General features: G+C 37.7%; 1 protein-coding gene across 3 annotated transcripts in view; it reads left to right on the forward strand.

The window, feature by feature from the left end:
* The window catches only part of Ptpn2 (protein tyrosine phosphatase non-receptor type 2), an 82,693-nt gene that overhangs the window by 13,830 nt on the left and 45,592 nt on the right, over window positions 1–23,271 (forward strand). For all 3 annotated transcript variants that reach the window (XM_015506028.2, XM_015506031.2, XM_015506029.2), the window contains exon 2: window positions 12,025–12,115. In XM_015506028.2, coding sequence (XP_015361514.2) covers window positions 12,025–12,115 — 91 coding nt within the window. The remainder of the gene's footprint in view (window positions 1–12,024; window positions 12,116–23,271) is intronic.

The raw sequence follows: 23,271 nt of genomic DNA on the forward strand, positions 1-23,271 counted from the left end.
AAAAAAAAAAAAAAAGAAAGAAAGAAAGAAAGTTGCTGATGTATGCATTTTCTTTCTGTAAAGACAACCAGATAAATGTTAGATGTGAAAAATTCACCTCAAGAAAGTGAGATGAGATTATTTAGGGCATGTGAAATACTGTAAGAAGTAAAGAAAACTCTGATTTAGTTTCCCAAATTGCAAGAGCAAGTTGTTAAACTTAGAGGGCTGGGGGTGTAGCTCATTGGTAGAGTGCTTGCTTAGCATGCACAGGGCCCTGGGTTCAACCCCCAGCTTCACTGTGAATGAACAGATGAATGAATGAATGCATGCACAGAATTGTAAAGCATTCTTTAGATTTCAGGACACAATTGTTGAAATAAAAATTTCAGGACTAGCAGATATCACAGAACCCCAAGGTAGCTTAAGAAAAATCTCTCAGAAGTCTGGAAAAAGATGTTAAAAAAAAAAATAGGTTTTTTGAGAGATTACCTAGAACACAAAGATCTCAGATCTGTGTGATAAGGAGTGCTGAAATGACATAGACCAGTGAAATAGTGAAGAGAGAACTCTGAGCTGAAGAGAGCTTGGATCCCATGGATAAAAAATACTGCAAGGATGGGCTGGGGTTGTGGCTCAGCGGTAGAGCACTCGCCTAGCACATGCAAGGCCCTGGGTTTGATCCTCAGCACCACATATAAATAAATAAAATAAAGGTATTGTGTCCAACAACAAATAAAAAGTAAATATTAAACAACAACAACAAAAACTGCAAGGAACACAAACCAGTTGTGTTTAGGGAAGTACAAATTCAGATTAGCATCAGATTTACCTTCCCTGACACTGAAGATGGTGGAGCAGTGTCAGTAAAGTGTTTGGAGAAATGGAACAGGTGTAGAAAGTAGATTTGGACAGTGAAACAGATAAAATCTACACTTAACTCATATTATGATTATAGTTGTGAAACTTATTGCAAGCAAAAATATTTTTAAATAATTTGAAAAATGTAAAAAATATGGATCCAAAGTTCTAGATTATTTGAAGAAAATAAGGGGCATTGTGCTGTAGGAAGAGGTTTTACTAAAAAGACTTTATTAAAATATGTTTTTACATTAGTAGAAAAATACTAGTTCAAATTTTTTTTTTCTTTTGGTACTTGGGATTGAACCTAGGGGTGATTAATCACTGAGCCATATCCCCAGCCCTTTTATTTTTTATTTTGAGACATAGTCTTGTTAAATTGCTTAGAGCCTCCCTAAGTTGCTGAGGCTGGCTTTGAAATTGGGATCCTCCTGCCTCAGCTTCCCAGATTGCTGGGATTACAGGTGTGCAGCACCACACATGGCTTCAAACATGTTTTTTTGTTTTTTGTTTTAATTTAAAACCAATCCTTAGTAGACTAGAAATGGTATTTTTACTTCTAAAATAGAGAAACAAAGAAAACTTTATTTATATAGCAAATGATAAGGGGAAGAAAATAAGGAAATATAGAAAATAACCATCTTTAAATTGGGTAAAGGAAAAAGTCAATGGATTTGGTCACAGTTTATAAATTAAAGCAAGAAAAAAAGTATTAATGAACCAAACATTTAAAATAACAAATGAATCAAAGCTTTGTAAGGAAAGAATGAATAAAAACAAAAAGTAGAAATAAATGAGATAGCATCCCAATAAACAGGTCAGTTTGACCTGTGATAGTCTAAAAATTCTAATATCAACAGATGTAATAGAGAAATATAAAACAATGGGCTTGGGCTGTGGCTCAGTGGTAGAATGCTCGCCTAGCAGGGGCGAGGGCCTGGGTTCGATTCTTAGCACCACATAAAAATAAAGTAATTAATTAAAGATATTGTGTCGGGCTGGGGATGTGGCTTAAGTGGTAGCGCGCTTGCCTGGCATGCGTGCGGCCCGGGTTCGATCCTCAGCACCACATACAAAAATGTTGTGTCTGCCGAAAACTAAAAAATAAATATTAAAAAATTCTCTCTTTCTCTAAAAAAAATAAATAAATAAATAAAGATATTGTGTCCAACTATAACTAAAAAATAAATATTAAAAAAGAATATAATATAAAACAAAATATCATTCCCAAGTTATTTCTGGGGCTATAGAGTGTCCAGTAAAAGGGAATGGAATATAATTTGCTTAAGCAACTGAAGGAAAAAAACAAAATTGATAACTGTTAAATAGCCACAGAAAATTTTAAATACTTAAGAATTAAGTACTTAAGCTTAACAAGAAATGTGTTGAATTTATTTTAAGAAACAAAGCTCTATCGAGTGAAAAGGAAGACTTAAATAAATGGAGAAACAAATTAATTCTTGATGAAAGATTAGGTATTGTAAATATTTCAGTTCTTTCCATATTGACATTTATAATGTAATTTTAAAATGTCAGCATGAAGAAAGTTCAAATTTAAGATTCCTTACTCTTAAGAAAGAGTAAGCAGGGATGGGAAAGGCAGCGGAGCACAACAGACACTAGTATGGCAATATGTAAATCAATGGATGTGTAACTGATGTGATTCTGCAATCTGTGTATGGGGTGAAGGTGGGAGTTCATAACCCACTTGAATCAAAGTGTGGAATATGATATGTCAAGAAATTTGTAATGTTTTGAACAACCAACAATAAAAAATTTAAAAAAAAGAAAAAAAAAAGAAAGAGTAAGCAGTACAGAAGAATAAGACAATGTTTCACCCCTCCCCCCCAAAAAAGCTAGGTGTTGTTGAAAGTGAGACAAAAATCTCATTGCATCTCTTGACAAGAAAGGCCCTTAATTTAGGAGATTGTCAAGAAGTACTTTGAAAAATATGTACAATTTTATTAAAGAATATTCATCACATTGCTTTAACAATTGTGCAGTTTTGGAAATCTAATTGTCTAGGGATAGGGCAAAATACTGTGTATCTATTGCAAAATGTACTGCATTTTGTAGTTGCTGTGATTTGAATATGTGTGTCCCTCCAAAACTCAGATATTGAAACCTGTTCCCAGAGCAGTAGTGGTTAGAGAGAGAGCCTTTGGGAGATGATATGGTCATGGGGTGGAGCCTTATGAATGGGGTTAGTACCCTTTTAAAGTGGCTTGAGGCAGCCTGATTCCCCTTTACCATGTGTAGACTCAACAAGGTGGTGCCACCATTGAGGAAGAGAGCAAGCCCTTGCCAGATTCCAAATCTCCTGGTACCTTTGCCCTAGACTTCCCAGCCTCCAAAACTGTGAGCAATACATTTCTATAGTTTATAAATTATCAAGTTTAAGTCTGAGGCAGGAGGACCACAAGTTCAAGACCAGCCTCAGAAACTGAGCGAGATCCTGATTCAAATTATAAATAAATAAATAATAAGATTGGGGCTCAGTGGTAAAGTACTAGCCTAGTACATGCACGCCCCTGGATTCAATCCCCAGCACTGCAAGAAAAAGAAACAAAGGAAAAAAAAAAAAAAGGAGTAGGCATAGTGCAGCAGCACATGTCTGTGGCCCCAGCTACTCATGAGGCTGAGGCAGAAGGATCACACCTGTACCTAGGAGTTGTAGGCCATATCTGGAGTAACATAACCCAAGGTGGGTGATAGGGATGTGTTGGCAGGAAAAGATATTTTAAGAGATTGAAGCAGGTAAATATATAATATTCCTGTATACTCCTGTGTTTGTAAACAAATTGAAATACGGTAGTCCCTGTGTCTGGTTTTGCTTTCCATGGTTTCAGTTACTTGCAGTTAACCATAGCCCAAAAGCATTAAGTGGAAAATTCCAGACACAATTCGTAAATTTTAAATTGCATGCTATTCTGAGTAGTGTTTTGAGTAGCATAACAAAAAGTCTTCTGCTGACCTGCCTGAAACATGAGGCATCCATTTGCCTAGTGTATGTACACACTATATATGCCACCCTGCCCTTGAAGCATTTAGGCAGTGCACTGCTTGCATTCAGGCAGCCCTTGTGTTATCTCATGGCTCCAAAGAACAAAAGTAGTGAAGCTGACAGCTTGGGTATGCCAGAAAGAAGCCAGGAAGCTCTTCCTTTAAGAGAAAAGGTGTACATTCTCAAGAAAACAGTCATGCTGAGGTTGCTGATATTTATGGTAAGTACAAATCTAGCTGAAATTGTGAGACAGGAAAAAAGAAATTTGGACTAGTTTTGTGATTGTATCTTAAACTGTCAAGTTATGGCCACAGTGCATAAGTGCTTAGTTAAGATGGAAAAGCTTTAAATTGTAGGCTTCAGTACTATCCGCAGCTTCAGGCATCCACTGAGTGTTTAGGGATGTGGCCCACAGATAAGGGGTATGGTATCAACTGTACATACTGTACATAGCAACTCATCAGGGAAGGAAAAGCCCACAAATTTTAGGTTATTTTTGAATTGTGTGGTGGTAGACTCTTAATTTCCCTTTCTGCTGATCTATAGAGTCCTACATTCTGACAATGAGTATATATTAATTTATTAAAAGGTAAAAATAGTTTCTTCTGTCCAAGCAAAACACATAAAAACTCAAAGGCCACTTAGTATAGAGATAAAGGGCTATATTTACTGAAGGCTCTAATTGTGTTGTAGCACAGTAATTAATTTTTTTTGAGACAGGGCCTCACTAAATATCATAGGCTGACCTCCCCCAATCCCACCTATATGTCTTGAGTAACTGGGTGTACAGATAGATACGTGACACCACATCTGGCATAGCACATAAATTAACGTTTGGGACCTCATGGAAAAGTTAAATGTTGTTCAGGGTATTACTTATTTTAGAAGTCATGCATTTTAGAAATATTTCTATTAAAATCTAAATATTTTGTGCTTTAAAAGTTTTGGTTTTTCTAAAGTTTTTCTTTAAAAGTGGTACCTGATAAGACTGCATTAATGAAGTCAGCCCATTTAAGTTAAAATGGTAGAGGAAATATTCAAATCAGTTACTTAAGAGGCAAATATTTTTATAAAAATATCCATTTAAAATTAAGATTTGCCATGTGGTGGCTGCATGCTTATAATCCCAGTGACTTGGTAGGCTGAGGTAAGAGGATCATGAGGCCAACCTGGCAACTTAGTGAAACCTTGTGTCTAAAAAATAAAAAGAACTGGGGGTATATGCAATCCCCAATACCACACACACCAAAAAAATTTCAAAATAGATAATAAACCATTCATGAAGATATTTAGCAAAAAGTATTTGTGTATTTCAGTTCCAATAACTAAGCACACTGCATTCTTTTTTCCCAAAGAGTTTGTAATTTAGACCAGACTTTACTTAATTTAAATTCTCCAGGAGATTTGTGTATGTGTAACACTCACCCACACAGTACTGCTTGGTTTTTATAGTTAAGGATTTCTTATTCTCTTAACCCTATAAAATGCATTGCTTTTCAAACCATCATTTCCTTTTTTGTCTTACACTTGTTACTGTTTTATATCTAGGAAAGTAAACTGTTTTATTGAGTTGGATGGTTTTATGTGGGACTTTCAAGCTATTATACATCAAGAATAGATAAATTGTACTAGCTATTAATGAGTCATGGAAATTTTATTACACTTTTAAAAAGTTTGTGTCACTCAAAGAACCAAAGGAATTTGACAATGTTGGTGTGATGGGAGCACAAGATGATTGCCTTTTTTTGCAGTCAGTAGGATTGTGACCTGTTTTTTGAAATATTATTATTATTAACTTTTTTTATTGAACCATAGACTAGAAAGAGTTCAAAAGCAAAGATACCGGATGTTGTACCAAAGCCTGCATTTCAGCTCCTGACTTTTTTTCAGCCTCATTGAGATATATTTCACACACTGTAAACTTTTCCCATTAAAATGTACAATTTAGTGGGTTTTAATGTATTTACAGATGTGCAACTAAATCTTAATTTTAGAATATTTTCAACAGTCCAGAAAGAGATCATATATACATCAATTATGAGTCCCTGTCCACAGCACCACCTCCAGCCCAGATTATCTCCAATAATATTTTCTGCCTCTGAATTTGCCTGTTCTGTACATTTTATTAAACAGAATCATAACAACATGCATTCTTCCTCGTAGTGTAATGTCTCTAAGGTTCGCTTGTGTTGTTGCGTGTGCTATTCCATTCTTCCTTACGGATCAGTAAGTTCCATCACATGGAGCTATACTGCATTTTGTTTATCTGTCATCGGCTGATGGACATCAGTTGTTTTGAGCACTGTGCACAAGCATTATGTGCACATAAGTGTCCATTTCTATGGGTATGTGTCCTGGGCAGAACAGCTGGTTCATATGGTCACTCTGGTTAGCACTTGTTTTCTCACAGTGGTTGCACCACTTAACCTTCATTTATTTACTTATTTATTTAGAAGCATAATATAATTACACAAATTATAAGCAAATGCTTAATAAATTTTTACAATATATACATCTCTGTAATAAGCCCCTAAATCAATATATAAACATTTCCCACACCACAGAAGGCTCCCCCTTGCCCTTCCATACAGACAATCATTGTTTTGATCTCTGTTACCATTGAATAATTTTGTAGCATGTTTTCATAAATGGAAATTTCAGGTATGTTCTTCTTGTGTCTGGCTTCCTTTGTTGCATAATGTGAAGCTCACCCTTCTTGCAGTCTGTAGCAGGATTGTTCTTTTTTATTGCTGTGTCATATTCTTTTGCTCAGTGTTCTGCAGTATCTTTGTGTTCATGCACATTTGGCCTCTTTTTTCCCCCTATCAGGCTTTTTGGTGTTCAGAATAAATCTTTAGGCTTGTGTCTCTTTTGACGGACTTCCATGTTCTTATTTTCCTTTGGAAATACCAGGAGAGGGATTACTCAATCCAGTGGTAGACGTGTTTAGCCTTAGTACTGATTATTGCTTTTTAAATGCTGAGTCTTGTAGGGAGAAAAAAGCAACGCTCTAGACAGACTTTCCTGGAGACCATTCTATAATACCAAGTTGTTTTGAGGATTTTGTAAGTTACTGCTTGAAGTAGGCTACCTCAATTCTGTGAACCTCATGGAAAAGAGTTGTTTGTCTCGTCTCTTGCCATGAAAACTGAAATTATGCTGGTGACTTTTTATGTGAACTACACTTTTGAAATTTCTCATGCATAAATCCTGAGTTTTTGGGGAATCCCTAAATTCTTAGGTAGTACTTTTAGGCACAGTCATTGCTTATTTAATGAAGATTAGCTGAACTGAATAACAAGAAAATATCTTAAGAACAAGTCTTGCATTTCAGCCCAGAATTACTGGAGCATAGCAGAATTGTTTCTGTAGTTGAGTCAGTATAGCTCCTTACTTCAAGCCAATGATATAAAAATAAATTTCAAGAGGGAATGTTATGTGTATAAAAATAATAAGAAGCAAAGTAATAGAAGAAAGTAGATCCGTTAAAAGTAGGCATGTGCTGAGTGGCACACACCTGTAATTCCAGCAACTCAGGAAGCTTAGGTAGGAAGATTGCAAAGCCAGCCTTAGCAATTTAGTGAGACTCACCCTCAAAATACAAAAAAAAAAAAAAGGGTTGGGGAATGTAACTCAGTGGTAGAGCACCCTGGGTTCAATCCCTGGAAACACCCCTCTCCCCTCAAAAAAGAACTAGATATAACAAGAACTGAAATCTTTGTCCTAGAGGTAAGCTATAGGACCACTGATTGGAGTGGATTTCTTCATGGTATCCTGAAAATTAGGCTTTTGAAGAAAAGAAGTGGATGCACATTGTTAAAATAGGCAATCCGTGTGTATGTAAAATTTAAATACAGCTAAGGAGCTAAGTGAATTTTTTTTTCTACCAAATAGCAACTAATAGTTCAGTTCCATTTTCAGATGTGAGTCCCTTGTTTATGTTGTATACTATCATTCCAAGAACTGAGTTTATGCTACTGCTGACATGAGAACTTGTGTGTGTGTTTTTTTTAATATTTTGCAAAAATGTACCATGATTTATTCAAACTGTCTTTTCTCTGTCATTAGGCATTTAGGTTATTTCTAGTTTTTCAACATTGTAAATAACTCTGAAAGATATTTTTGTGGGTGTATTGCCTATGTTTTGGATCATTGCTGTTAAACGAGAAATAACTAGTGACTCAATTATTCCTTGCTTTTTTGAGTAAAAATTATATTTTCAAAATACTAGATTTAAATTTTTTGGTTGAATTATACTTTAAAACAAAGATTCTTGTCATTTAAGTTCAATTTTAATATAAAAGTATCAGTGGTTTTCATCTGGGTGTTGATGGGGGTATGTATGTTTGTGGTAGATTTTGCTGTCCAGGGACATTTGACAGTGTTTGGAGAGATTTGGGGTTCACAGTTGGAGAGTTGCCACTGACAAGTACTGGGGAGGACAGGGATGCTGCCCGCTAAACACCATGGAATGCACCAGACAGCCCCCACCACAAAGAAGGACCTAGCCCAGAATGTCAGTAGTGCTGAGGTTGAGAAACCTTGGCCTAGCAGTTTTACTGCTGACGGGAAGCAATCTTGATGTGTCTAGGAGCAGTGTTTGTGGGTTTTCTGCTGTAGAAGATGACATTTTTAGCATCAAAACATCAGTAGAGCTGGTTTTGCAATGTATGTGATTCCTGGTGAATAACTCAGCTCTCTGCCTTGAGAAGTACCATATCCGTATTAGATGTATTTACTATTGAAGTTTGGTTGTGCTGTGTGTATCAGTTAGAAGACCTGATTTAGCTGTATGGGAAATAAAATAACAGACTTAGCAGGGGTTTATATTTCTCATGAGATGTGATTTTTGGAGATAGGAATTCAGGGCTGCTGCTCTGATTTCCTGATGTCACCAAATCTGACCCTGTTTCTGTTTAGCTTTTCTTGGAATGTGCTGTTGACCTTGTGGTCACAAAGATGCCTCGTCCCATCCCTTTACTCTAGAACATCAAAACCCAAATTTCAGGCAGACCTTGATGAGAGGAACAAGGGTCTGCTGAACCAGTTTTTTGTTAATGTTGTTTTGGTTTTTGAGACAGGGTCTTCTGTGTTGCCCAGGCTGGTCTCAAACTTATGGGCTCAAGTGATCCTCCCACCTCAGCTTCCTGAATAGCTGGTACTGAATAGCATCTTCTGCAGCCCAACCTGGTGATCTTGCTTATTCACATTAGCCAGACTTTGTCACAGACTATCCTGTAAGGAAGGCTGGGAAATACAGGTTTTTAGTTGGGTCCATTGTTCATCAGAAAATAAAATCAGAAGTCTTTCTTTAGTGAGAAAGAAGGGATAGTGGAATAGGCAGCTAGTGTGCCTTCTAAAGCTTTGATTGAGGTTCCTTATCTTTCCAAGTTCACAGAAATTAAAGAAAGGTATGGAGAACAAGTGGGAACACTGGAGGTTTAAACAGTGGACTCACTGTAAGAGTTCTTTTAATTATTAACCTGGGAAAATAAAACATATTTATATTATGATTATTTCTTCAGTCCAAGGACTTAGAACAGGATTTGGCTGTTCCATTGTTTTGTAAATTTTAAATCTTTTCCCCACTGCTATATTTGGAACCCTTCCTCTTTTATTTATTTATTTTTCAACATTGGTAACTTTTTGTTAGAGGGAACACAGCTAAGTGTGCTTTTCTAGGCGAAGTATAGTAATCAGAAACTGACATTTGGGATTCACTGTGGAAAATGGGTGTATTTGTGTAAAAGAAGTATTGAAGAAGGGCTGGTGTCCTGTCCTGCTTGTCCATTGCTTTGTAGCCCCTCAAAAACTATCTTCCCTAGACTGAATGCAGTGGCGCACACTGGAACTTGGGAGGCTGAGACAGGAGGATCATGAGTTCAAAGCCAGCCTTAGCAAAAGCAAGGCTCTAAGCAACTCAGTGAGACCCTATCTCTAAATAAAATACAAAATAGGGCTGGGGATGTGGCTCAGTGGTTGAGTGCTGCTGAGTTCAATCTCTGGTACCCCCACCCCCGCAAAAAAATATATTCCCTATACACTAGCAATGACCGTGGATTTTTTAAAAATTCCATTTGCAATAGCAACAAAGGCTATAAGTTTTGTCAGAATAAACCTTTAGCGTATCTTTACTAAGAAAAGTATAGAATGAATTAAAACATCATGAGTTATAACACAATGGAAAGAATAAATAGGGGCAACTTGCCTTTCCACGAATTACAAATTTGTAGTAACTAAAATTTGACTCTGTCTCAAGGATAAACATGATTCTGTGAAATAGAATGAGAATCTAGAAACAGACCCCATGCATGTGTGGAAATTGGTTTATGATAGCAAATATTACTGATAAAACCAAAATCGAGTGATATTAAGACAATTGACTTTCCATTTTGAAAGAGTAAAATTAAATTCCAGTTGTTACACTTCAGGCTAATAGAGTGTTGTATATCTTACAAGAGTATTCTTATTATTTGTTAACTTACAGAAAAATTAAGTTCAGGTTAAAAATTTGTGCGTCGTGTTCCATCAATAAAAACTTGGAAGAGGAGTTATAAAATGTCAATGAGATTAACCCCAAGAAAGTAGAGGGAAACAAAGTCAAGAACAGAAACAATGAAAAGAAAATAATGGTAAAATAGGTTCAGCAACTATTTTATGGGAAAACTAATGAAAAATTTTTGCAATAAAAATAAAACTTTACTCAATTTGTGTTTGTCTTGGATTTATGGTGTGATTACAGTTTATAGGCATCCTGTTTACACCATGAATCCCATGAATTATTATAAATCATAAATTTTTTTGTGTGAAATATGATATGTCAAGAACTATGTTGGGGCTGGGGATGTGGCTCAAGCGGTAGCGCGCTCGCCTGGCATGCGTGCGGCCCGGGTTCGATCCTCAGCACCACATACAGACAAAGATGTTGTGTCCGCCAAATACTAAAAAATAAATATTAAAAAAAAAAAAATTCTAAAAAAAAAAAAAAAAAACTATGTTATGTTTTGAACAACCAACAATAAAAATTTAAAAAATAAATAAATAAATATTCAAGAAAAAAAAATAAAATTTTTTCTCTTCTTTCTCCTCAGTAAAAAAAAATTTTGAGTTACCAGGAACTCAAAATTGAGTTTAAGTGCTCCTTGAAGTTACGTTGAAGTTTAACAAAATGTATGCAGAGAATATTTTGACTCTTACCATCGAATTTCTGTACTAGGCCAAAAGGGTAAAGCTATGAATTAGGAATTTACCTGCCCTGGGGCTCATGGGGTAGATGTTGCAGACGAGAGAGAAAGGAACCCTCCATAACAGTGTCCATCATAAAATGAATAATTTATTTATTTATGCTTAATGTATGAAACTGTCAGCTAACCTAACTTTTAAATGCCTGTTCTTCTATGTACTAGTATGAGCAAAACCCCAATTTAATTTTTATAGTTGAAGCATACTTTTTTGTGTGTGTGGGTGGGGGGCTGTGTTTGTTTTCACCTGATGATTCCTGGAATAACGTTCCTTCTGGAAGGTAAAAGCTGGCAGTGCTGGCTTTGCCAGGTTGCTTAGTGGTTAGTGCAGACACACCTCATAGATTGTCTTCCCCAATGGAATATAGAGAACCTTAAAGATCTAGGCCTCAGGCCTAGTGGTTATTGCTCATCACTTAACCTTAATGGCTCTAGAAGTAAATTTGGGAGCTGTTTCTTCTCTCAAATTAATTATGTAGCATTAAAATAAAGAAATATATAAGAATTTTAAAGATGAACACTCAAAGAATTTAGCTAGATGTAATAAGATAGTTTTAGTAAGAATTCGAGTGTGAGATATCAGATAACTCTATTGCATTAATTCTGTACATAAAGTGTTTTGCGTTGAATAGAGCCTGTACTAAGCAGTTAGTAGACAGAGAGCACAGGCTGTGGCCTCTGGAGGATCTTGGTTGGTTCTGGGGGCTGCCACTTGTTAGCTGTTTGACCTTTGGCAAATTGTTTAGATCTCACCTATGAAATGGGGAAGAGGATTATTTCTTAGTGTTGTGAAGATTAAGAGAGATGACAGACCATGTGCTTTGCACAATGCTTGGCATACATAGTCCTTAATAAGTGTTATTCTACACTGATTGGGAAAATATGTTTTTCTGTATAAAATTTAAGAGGGATATTAAAATATATTTTTGTTATTTTAAGGAAATTCGAAATGAGTCCCATGACTATCCTCATAGAGTGGCCAAGTTTCCAGAAAACAGAAATCGAAACAGATACAGAGATGTAAGCCCATGTAAGTACTCGTGGGTTTGTGTGCATGTATATGTTTTTTGGATTGTTTTAGGAAGCAGGATACAGTGAAGAGGAGGATTTGGGGTCAGGGATGATAAGTTCATTAATTTTAAAAATTTACAATAATACATTTTTCTTTTATTTTCCCTCCCTTGCTTCCCCTCTCCCTCCTTCCTTCCTTTGCTTGCCTTCTTTCCTTCCTTCCTTCCTTCCTTCCTCCCTCTACTAAGGATAGAACCCAGGCCCTTGCATATGCTAGGCAAGTGCTCTACCACTGAGCCACATACCCAGCCACTAATTTACATAATATATATATTTGAAGGCATAGTATAGTGGAAGAAAAAATAATTACCCATAATTATTTTATCCTTCAAACACAATTGCCATTATTTTGGTGTAATTTCTACAACTGTTTTTTCTTTAAAATAGTCATAATCATTATACATATGTCTGTATGATTTATTCATATATATGCTTCATTTTTATATTGTTCCATCACCTTTGTAAATATTGCTTAAAATATTTATTGGTATAATTTTTGTTCCCCCTTTTTCCTAATTACAAAAGTAGTGTGTACTCACCAAAGAAAACTTACAAAACAGAAAAGTATAAAGGAAAAAAACTAATTTAACTAAAGTTTTTTAGTATTTTTTTCTGAATAAGCTTATGTGTATCATTTTAAATTAAAAATTAGAATCTTGTGCATACTGATTTATCCCTCTTCCTACTTAGCAGTACGTGGTAGACAATCCCCATTACAAGCAGTTGTTCAGTGGTCTGGCTGTACCATTCTGTTTCATAGTCGTTCCCCATTGTCATACCCTTAGATTGTGATGCAGGGGCGCACACACGCCAGTTTGTCAACGACTACAATTCTGGAGTTTTTCAGTAATGAGATGACTTTATTTTTTTGTTCTATTGATACAACTATTTCAGATACTAAATTAGGTTGCCTTCCTACTCAACTTGTTCACTTTTGTTTAACTTTAATGGTATAACCATAGATTTTTTTCTTAGGGCTCATTGTTAGCAAATACTTTAAAAAACATCTGGAATTGGTCTCATTTTGGCTTCTGCTTGTTTCTGGTTCTTCCCCCTAGTTGATTGGGATATGCTGCTGATGTGCCAAGCCTTCTTGTATAGGATGAACCACACTGTATTCAGGGCCACACACTGTACAGCTTCATAAACATTGTGTTCCCTGATTTATAGGATAGATATTTAATGTCTAGATATACCTCTGAAAATTCATCAGTTATTGGATGGAAAAAACTTATACTTTAGTTCTTACATGAACAGAATATTTTTCTTTATGTCGACTAAGTACGTTTCCATGAGGAATGATTAATTTTGGGCAAATCAATGAGAAATTTATTATAAATTACTTGTAAAATGCCATGTTACTCTTAGATGCATTTTCCTTGCCAGTTAGAAGTGTTTGTGAAGATAAGTAGCTAGAAATGTGGTTTTCCACTTTCTTAGTTGTAGTGCACTTGATGATAGATAGACTTCCTCTGAAATCTGTGGTTCACCATGGTGACAGTTCTGGTGTGGGTGTGTGTGTATGTTCAGGGAATGGGGATCTGGGCAGTAATTCTAACACCCTAGGTGTTCCCTCACCCCTCTGAGTCTCTGGTTAAGAATCATCTGAGCTAGAGAGAATAGTTCTTTAGTTAGAGTTTCAGAGAGAGAAGTTTTGAAGGTGATACTTTCCAGTTGTACATTTTGCTTTGTTGCCTTTAATTTTTAAAACCCTTTTTATTTTGATGATTGTAAATTTGCATGCCATTTTAAGAAATAATACAGAGAAATCTGGTATTCCCCTTCCCCAGTTTCCCCCATGGTAACGTCTTGCATAACTACAGTACAGTATAACAACTAGGAAAGAGACCTTAACACCATCAATCCAGATTCTCAACCAGTTTTATAGGCACTTGTATGTAAGTGTGCAGTTTCATCATGTGAAAATTCATGTGGTTGCCACCGTCCAGGGCAATAGTTGTATCATAAGATCACTTGTGCCGCCCTCCTGTGTCCATAGCCACTGTGCTGTCCTTCTCCTCCCTGAACCCTGGAATTTTATGTATTTGTTATAATTGCAGTCATTGTGTATGCTAAACTACATTTGAGTCCTTTCATTAGCTTTTGCAAATTAATCTAAATGGAGAAATTTATAAAATTGGAATTGAGACACTTTTTAAAAGGAAGATATTGTAATTTAACTATCAAATATACAAGTAAGTAAAACTCCTTCACTTATCACCTAACTTTTACACATACATTCCTAACTGGCTGTTGGATACTTGCAATTGAAGGCTGCAAGGAGACCTCTGTTTAAAATATGCTAGTCAGTGCTAGATTTGGTGGTGTGCGCCTGTAACCCCAGGACTCGAGAGACTGAATCATTAGGATTACAAGTTTGAACTCAGCTTCAGCAACTTAGTGAAATCCTAAGCATTTTAGGAAGACACTGTCTCAAAAAATAAAAAAGGGCTGGGGGTGTGACTTAGTGGTTAACACCTGGGTTAAATCCAAAAACATTGCTTGTCAAGGGCTGAGGTGTAGCTTGGTGGTAGAGAGCTTGCACAGCCTGTGCAAGGCTCTAGGTTCAACCCAGCACTGCAAGAAAAAAAGAAGTGCACATCAGCTTTCCATCCGCTGGTCATTGTACCAGGTTCTGATGCCTGTAGGCTGTTTCAATGAAGAGGAGGGAGCCTTGTGAGGGCCTAGTATTAGGAAGAGGCATTTCTTGCTCAGAGGAGGTGCTCCTCTGTCCCTCTATCTCTGTCCCTCTATCCCCTGCTGCCCTTCCTGCCAACACTTCTAGTCTTCTGGAAGCAAACCCTCAGTGAGTGCTTTTTCCTTTTTTGCCATGGTTGAAGCCTGGTGCCCTGAGCAAACATCTCATGATCTCTCTTAGGTAAGGGCTGCTTACTCTTGCTTCCCCTGTCACACCAGGATCTCCAGCTCCAGTCCACTGCCCTTTGGTCTGCAAATGAAAAGGATATCCTCAAAGACTCGTGCCATCTGAACATCTCTCAGTATTGCTGTGGTATTCAGCTTTCCTTACTTCTGGTGTCTTACTGTCTTGCCAGTCACCCTCTTCTCCTCACCAGTACCACCTTCATCCTGGTGACTTCATGTCTCTGTATAAGCACCATAGACTCCCCAGCCTTAGAGTTCCTACATCTCTGCAGCTTTCATGACTTTGACCTTCAGTCATCTTCACCCCTGAATTTTTTCCCCCCGTATTGGGGGATTGAACTCAAGATCTTACACTAGGGAAGTGCTAGTGAAGTGCTGTATAACTGAGTTGTACCCTATTCCTTTTCATTTTAATGAGATGGTTTCCCTGAGTTGCTCACGCTGACCTTAAACTTGTAATCCTCTGCCTCAGTCTCCTGAGTATCTGGAAAAACAGGGGTATACCACTGTGCCCAGCCTACCCCTGAAATCTTAGACTGTGCTACCTTGAGTGCTACTTTCTGTCATTCTGGCTCTTTCATTCTAGTTCTTTGACTTCACTAGGAGTTTTAGTTCATTTATTGTAGCATATTACTTAACTGCCTTGCTGTTTTTATTTTTTTTTAAATCTCTTCAGACCTTTAATTCTATAATCAGTCTTTGGTTTTTCCAGCCTTTGGGCCCATGTGTGCAGACTATCATCTTTCCTTAAGTTTTCAATTTTAAAAGTCAAGAAACAACTCTTCAACTTATATTCTACCACCAGGAAACTTCCTTCCCTCTGTGCTCATCCGTTGCAGAAATCCCTGGTGAAGAGCCTTCCCTCCTCTCGCCCCAGGCTAGTTCTCTGCCTCAATTCCTCGGTCCTCCTTGTGGACCTTACTCTGTCATTACCACTCTTCTTTGTGTACTTCATTCTCCCCTCTAGTTATTTTTCTCCTTTATTATCTAGACATGCTCCCGTCCATGTTATGTCAACCTTCATCTCACTGCATCCCCTTCATTCCCTATGTGGATGCTTGCATGTGTGCACAGGTACACATAGGGTCTTCAGAGAACACTCCCTGCTGTTTGTTTCTCTCTCCTTACCACATGTGCTGCCTTTTGCCCATACTTCTATCTTAGCCTCCCCACTGAAACTTCTGCTCTCGAGTGCTGTTAGCTTTCTAGTTTACAGAGGCAGTGAGGGGCTTCTTACTCTGCTTTGACCTGTGACATTATTGACCATGCCTTTCTTCCCTCATACCATATTTTCTTGTATTGTCCTCTTCTCTGGCTGTTCACCCATTTTTAGGGCTTCTCTTTCTCAGATTGCCTTGATTTCTTCAGGCTCTCTCTCTCCTGTCTCCTCCCTCTAGCACTTTTATGAATGATCTCATCTTCCATGGCTTCAGCTTCCGGCTCTGCACCTAGGATTCCCAGTCTCATCTACAGTCTGCTTCTCCCAGCTGCAGACACCTTTGTGCAAGTCATCCCTCTCTGCTGAGCGTCCTTCCTCCACCTCAAACTCAGTGTGAAGATGCTTGGACAATGAGTCAGCCTTCCTCCCCAACAGCCCATCAGTGCATCCTATACCTGTTTGTTCTGCCTTGTTCCCGTGTTTCAAGTGGTACCACCATTTACACTTTTGCTGAAGCCAGAAACAGACTCCTCTTACAACTTCCACATCTGGTTAGTAACTAAGCAATTATATTGCCATTTCTGTGTTGTATTCCAAAGCCGTCCTGTTCTTGTGCATTCTGGCTTGGTTCAGTCCTTCCTGCCCTCTTCCTGGGTTATATAGTAGCCTCTAAATTATTCCTTATCTCCATCCTTTTTCTACTTCAATCCATGCTCAATCGATCTAGTGTAACCTTTATGTAATGCAGTTTGGTTTTTCTACTCCCCTCTCCTATTAGTGTTCTACAGCTTTTAGGAAAAAGTTAAAGTTCTATAGCACTATCACTCTAAACCTTTTGGGGATTGACACTTTTTATACTTTGCCACATTTTTTTCTAGCTACTTTCCTATAAATTATTCATTTTAGTAAAACTGAATCGTATGGCATTCTTTTAGTGTGACTATTTTTAAACACCTCAGTGCCTTTGAATATGTCTTTCCCTTTTCAAAATTTCCTATCCCTCCTCTCTCTGACTCACTTCAATCAGATTCCTCTTCCTTCAAATATCAGTTCAGCAACCACTTTCCCACGGGTGGTCCTCTCATTCAAAAGAGTTGGTCATAGAGGTGGCTGTGGTCTTTTTATACATGACAGATATTTGACATTTGTTGGAAACCAGCTACATGTCTGACTCTGTTGTGTCTTGGGAGTACGGTGATGAGTATATGTATTTTGTCTCCAGTAACTGAAAGTTGAGCAGGTGTGTATAGATAGCAGAGAGACCACCATGTGGTGGAGCTGAGAGGAGGTGCTAGATCTGCCTCAGGAGTTGGGAATGGCTTGCTTCACCCCCCACCCTCGCACCCTGGAATGATTTTTAAGAGAATAGATGGTAGCTAGTTTAGAAAGAAAGGGGAGGGCTGAGGTTGTGGCTCATCATAGAGCACTCGCCTCAAACGTGCAAAGCTCTGGGTTTGATCCTCAGTACCGCATGGACATAGATAAATAAGATAAAGATGTTGTGTTCAACTACAACTAAAAATAAATATTTGGGAAAAAAGGGGTGTGGGAAAATAATTAATAATTTTTCATTAAAATTCAGGGTCTCGAATATTTTTTTCTACGCATTACAATATTGTTAACTGTATCACACTGTTGTACAACAGGTATCTAGAACTTTCCATCTTGCATAACTGAAACTATACCTATTGAGCAGTTACTCCCCATTTTCTTCAGCTCCTTGCTGTTACTGTGAACTCAGTTATTTTAGATACCAAATACATAAGTGGGGTCATGCAGTATTTATCTTTAAATATCTTCAAGTGATTGGCTTATTTTACTTGGCATAACGTCCTCCACATTTATCCACCTGAGCAGTTGAAGTTTAAAGGAGATTGACAGATTTAGGATTCCAGTTAGTATGGCAGATCATATAATGATCCATAGTTTATTGCTGCCCCAAAGAGGATTCTCAGTAAACATACTTTCTTAATGAGTTGCTGGGTGGGGAAGAAAAACTTACAGGCTTCCTGTCTATCTTCCTCTTTTCTCCCAGAGATCTCAGTGAGTGCACTTTGAGTGCAGATAGCTGTATCAGCTCAGAGGTTTGTGCATAACTAATAAAGTAGTCTCATTAAGATACATTAAGCATACTGAATAGGATTACAGGGAGAAATTGACAATCTGTGGTTATGAACTTGGGGGGGGTTGGGTATGGCAGGGGGGTACTTGGGATTTAACTTGAGACAGATCTTGCTGAGTTGCCCAGGTTGATCTCAAATTCAGTCCTCTTGCCTGAACCTCCTGAGTTGCTGGGACTATAAGTATGTGCCCCTGAACCTGGTTCATGGACTTATTAATAAGACAAAATATTTGTAAAGAAATAGAAGATTTGGACAACATTATTAAGCTTAATATAATAAGAAAAATATATAGAACCCTATATCCAACAATTTAGAGAATGCGTTGTTCCTCTAGGACTTCCTTAAACTCAAGTTATTTAATAATAATCAAAATAAGTATGGATTTAATGTAAATTTTATGGTAACTATTTGCTAACATTTTTCTTATCCCATCTAAAGTTTAAAAATACAGACCAGGTATCAATTTATGCTTCACATTCTCAAAAAGTCATTGGTTTGTTTATTTATTCACTTAATTTTGGTGCTGGGGATTGAACCCAGCTTAACCAACTCCCTATTCCTTTTTATTTTTTAATTTATTTAAAAATTTTTTTAGGGTTTGAAAAATGGCTTTAATTCATTAAATACCAGGATGAAGCCAGGTATTTAATTCATTGAATACCAGGATGAAGCAGGGTGGGGAAGTGGCACCACACTTATTTTTTATTTTGAGACAGGGACTGCTAAATTGCTAAGGCTGGCCTAGAACTTGTGATCTTCCTGCCTGAGCCTCCTGAGTCCCTGGGATTACAGACATGCACCACTATGTCTGACTCCAAATCATGTTGACAACTTCTTTATTTAGGTTTTCTCCTAACTTGTAGGGCTTGACTTATTGGGTTTTGGTTCTGTCCTCAGTTTTTTTTTTCCTTTATTTTTAATCTTCAGTTTTAATCAAGCTATTTCTGCTTTTAATAATTTATTTTTATAGACCATTGATGCACTGGGTTGGGTCTAAGGAATGAGAACTAGAGCTCACAGTGAAGAAGGTAGAATTAATTTGCTATGGAAGGAGAAAACCTAAACAGCTTGCGTGATAGCTCACAGATACTTGAATTCTCATATGGAAAAAAATTATTTATCCTGTGTTAAGTCCAAAATGTAAAACTAGGGTTCACAAATGAATAACACTGTTGTCCAATTTCACATCAGCATAGGCAGGATCTCTCCAAACTAAGCTATTTAAAGGCTAGGGCATAATGGCTCAGTGGTAGAACATGCATGTGTGAGTCTCTGGGTTGGGTCCCTGGTATGGGGTGGGGGGGGAACTGTTGAAGCATGAAAGTGCAGACTCTGAACCCGTGTACTCATTGTAGGTCTTCGTGCAGAGTATGGGTTTCCTTTCAGAGTCCTCTAGAGAGCTCTCTTGTGAATGAGTCACAGAAGGTCGTCAGGTGACTTTGAACATCACTCTGTGCTTCATTTCTTCCCCTATTAGTACCTGTCCCTCAGGGTCTCAAATCTTTTTTTCCATCTTTTAAGACTGAGTTAGGTATCAGTCTTCTGAGAAGAATTCCCTGTGTGCCCTCTAGAAGATACAAGTTTGATTCTGCTTCTGATTTTATTTACTTTCTAGAGTGGTGGATCTTAATAAGGTTGTTTATCTATCCCTAGGGGACATTTTGGAAGCTTATGGGAGGTTTTTTCTTGTGTATTTTAGCTCAAATATTTACATAAAATTTTTAAAAAGTATTTTTATAAATTACTTTCCATTTATTTTTCTTTCATATTACAGTTAGGGGATTACCGAACTTAATATTTGTGTGTGATTTCTGTCCCTGAACAGTAGGGTAGTAAGGAGGATATTAATAAGCTTCCCTTTTTCTCTCCAAGAATAATTGAATCTAAAAGCCCTTGGGGTTGGGTCAACTTGTGAAAGGCACATAAATAAGGGTGGTGGTGTCCTTGAAGGGGGTCCCCTAAGTGATGAGCAGGGAAGAGCTAGCATGAGCCCTGTGATGTTGGGTCAGCATGCTGTAAATGCATGGTTTCCAGTAAATACAGACCAACAGGTGCACATGGAGATGTAAATATGCATGCATTTCCTACCCTGCCACTGAGAAGTCTGGGTAGCAGTAACACCCTTTAGTATTGGACATGCTTAGCTTTTGATACCCAAATTTCATTCCCTTCTAAGAAGAAATAGGACTCCTTAGTGAAGTGGCTGATCCTAGTAGCTAAAGGATAAAGAAGAACCTGGAATGTCTTGTAGTGCCATAAAGTAAGAACATGCTCAAAAACTGATGAGAGTTTGTCAGAAGGACACAGAAACCAACCTGAAGCTCATTGGCTAAGTCTGGGCTGATTTTAGCATTAAAATAAATAACGATTATAACTTATTGAATAAAATAGGAGTTTACAAGTCTATACTGAGATTAAGAAACATGAATAAGTGGAAAATAGGGAAAGTTCTAACTTTATATATAGAATGAAAACTAATGTAGAAATGGATGGTAAACTTGGTGGGTGAAAATTTGATGAGAAACAATATTTATAAAGTCTTAAAGTATTTCTCTACAAAATATTTAAATACAAGGAGAGGATAGTAATGGTACAAGAGAAATGAACAGGAGAAAAGTCAGAATCTAGACTAGATGAAGAGTTCTCAGAAATGATCCATAAAATTCTTTTAAATGAATGAAATGAACTAAATCAAAATTAAAAGCTTTTACTTTGTGAAAGACATTATTAAGAGAATGAAAAGATGAGTATAGACTAGGAGAAAATATTTGTAAATCACATATCTGACAAAAAAAAAACAAAAAACTCTTACCTGAAATTATTTATAGAACTCTTAAAATTCAATAGTAAATAGAAATGACCCAGCCAGAAAACAGACAATAGCCAGGTGCAGTGGTGCACACTTGAAATACCAGATGTGTAGGAAGCGGAGGCAGGAGGATGTTAAGCCAATGTGGGTTGCTTAGTGAGACCCTGTCTCAGAATAAAAGGGCCTTGGAATGTAACATAGTAGTGGAGTGCTTGCCTAGCACATGCCAGGCCTGGGTTCAATCCTTGATATGCCAGAAAAAAAAAAAAAAGAGAGATGCACAAATGGCAGATAAGCACCTGAGCATATGAAAAACATCATTAGCTGTTAGAAATACAAGTTAAAAACCATGGTGGTCAGATATCATTACAACTAAAATAAAGAAGCTACACAATACCCCAAGAATGTGGAGACCCTAACTAGGTATGGTGGTGCATGCCTGCAGTCCCAGCAGTTTGGGAGACTGAGGCTAGAGGATTGCAACTTCAAGTCCAGCCTTGGCAATTTAACAAGACACTGTCTCAAAATAAAAATTTCTAAAGAACTGGGGATGTAACTCAGAGGTAAAACACTCCTGGGTTCAATCACCAGTTCCAAAGTAAAAAAAACAGAAACTGGATCTCATACATGGCTGGTGGGAATTGAAAATGATCTAGCCACTCTGGAAAATAGTTTGACTGTTCCTTTAAAAATTAAATGATAATCTATGGTCCAGCAGTTGCACTCTGGAACATTAATCCCAGAAAAATGAAAACTTGGTCTATTAAAAAAAAATGTGCACATGAATGTTCATAGCGGCTTTGTAACCCCAAATTGGAATCAACACAAATGTCCTTCAGTTGGTAAGTGATTAACAAACTGTGGTGTACTCATGTCACAGAGTACTATTCAGCATTAAAAAGGAACGAACCATTGATGCACACAACAGTTTGGGTGGATCTCAAGCATTTATGCTGTGGGAAAAAATCCGGTCTTGAAAGATTCCTTACTGAGTTTATTTATATAGCATTCTTGAAATAAAATTATAGTGATGAGAATAGATGAATGGGTTAGTAACGATAAGGAAAGAGATGCCTATGAAGGATGGGACACAAGACTTTTGTGGTGATGGAGTAGTTTTGTATCTTGATTTTTGTGGTGGTGGTTACATGAATTACACATGTGTTAAACCACTCAGAACTGTACTCACAAAATGAGTGCCTGTAAAACAGAAAATTGGAATAAGATCTGCGTTGTACTATGTCTCCATGTTTCTTTACTTGATGGCCTTTTGAACTGGGTCCTGGGCAGCACACTGGGCTGGGAGCAGAACTCCATGGTGAACAAGTGGTGGTGCCTGGTGCTGCTCCCTCCCTACTGGCTAAGAGTTAAACCCCAGCAGGCAGCCACAGCTCATTGTGTGGGAGCTGGCTGTGGAGCAGGTGTCCTGGAGGGTGGAGCTGAAGTCACACCTGCAGAATAGGGCACCTCTTCCAGGACCATCAGTGTGCTCTGAGTTAGGGGGAGGATGTGGTTGTTTATATATTAAAATACAGATATCTGATGAAGTAGAATTTTGAAATTCCCGTATAATCTTCAGTTAAAACAGGAATGATCAAGGAGGTTCTGTCAGTGAACATAATCAAGGAGGACTGATCCCGTCTAGCCATTCCATCCTTTTCCCCCTTGTGCCCTGTTTTGTTGTTTTGCAGCAGACTGCCCAACAGAGAAGGCAGTGGCAAATGTCATGCCAAAGAGAAGCTAGTCCTTGAGTACAAGTGGGAGTCGTGATTCTTTTGTTTAAAATAAATACTTCATATAGCTCAGGATCTGCAAGCATCTGGACTCAAGGTTAGAGGAGCAGAGCTATCTTGCCACAATAAAGCCATCTCCTTACCCCATAATCATTAGGTGGAATCAGGGTGCCAGTGGTTGAACGTGATCACAATGAGTCTCTTTTCTGGAGCCTTCCCCAGCCCTTTACAGACATAGTCTAGCCAGGACAAGGAATGTTGGAATCTCTTGAAGGCCTGTAGTCTGTAACAGAGAGTTACTCTGTGTGATTCTCTTGGCTCCCAACCCATTCTATCTCACAGACAAGAAAATAGACCTGAAGTGACTGGGCTGTTACCACAGGGCTCTGTGTCTCAGGAACTTGGACA

This window comes from Marmota marmota, unplaced genomic scaffold, assembly GCF_001458135.2.
Source record: "Marmota marmota marmota unplaced genomic scaffold, marMar, whole genome shotgun sequence".
Classification (NCBI taxonomy): domain Eukaryota; kingdom Metazoa; phylum Chordata; class Mammalia; order Rodentia; family Sciuridae; genus Marmota; species Marmota marmota.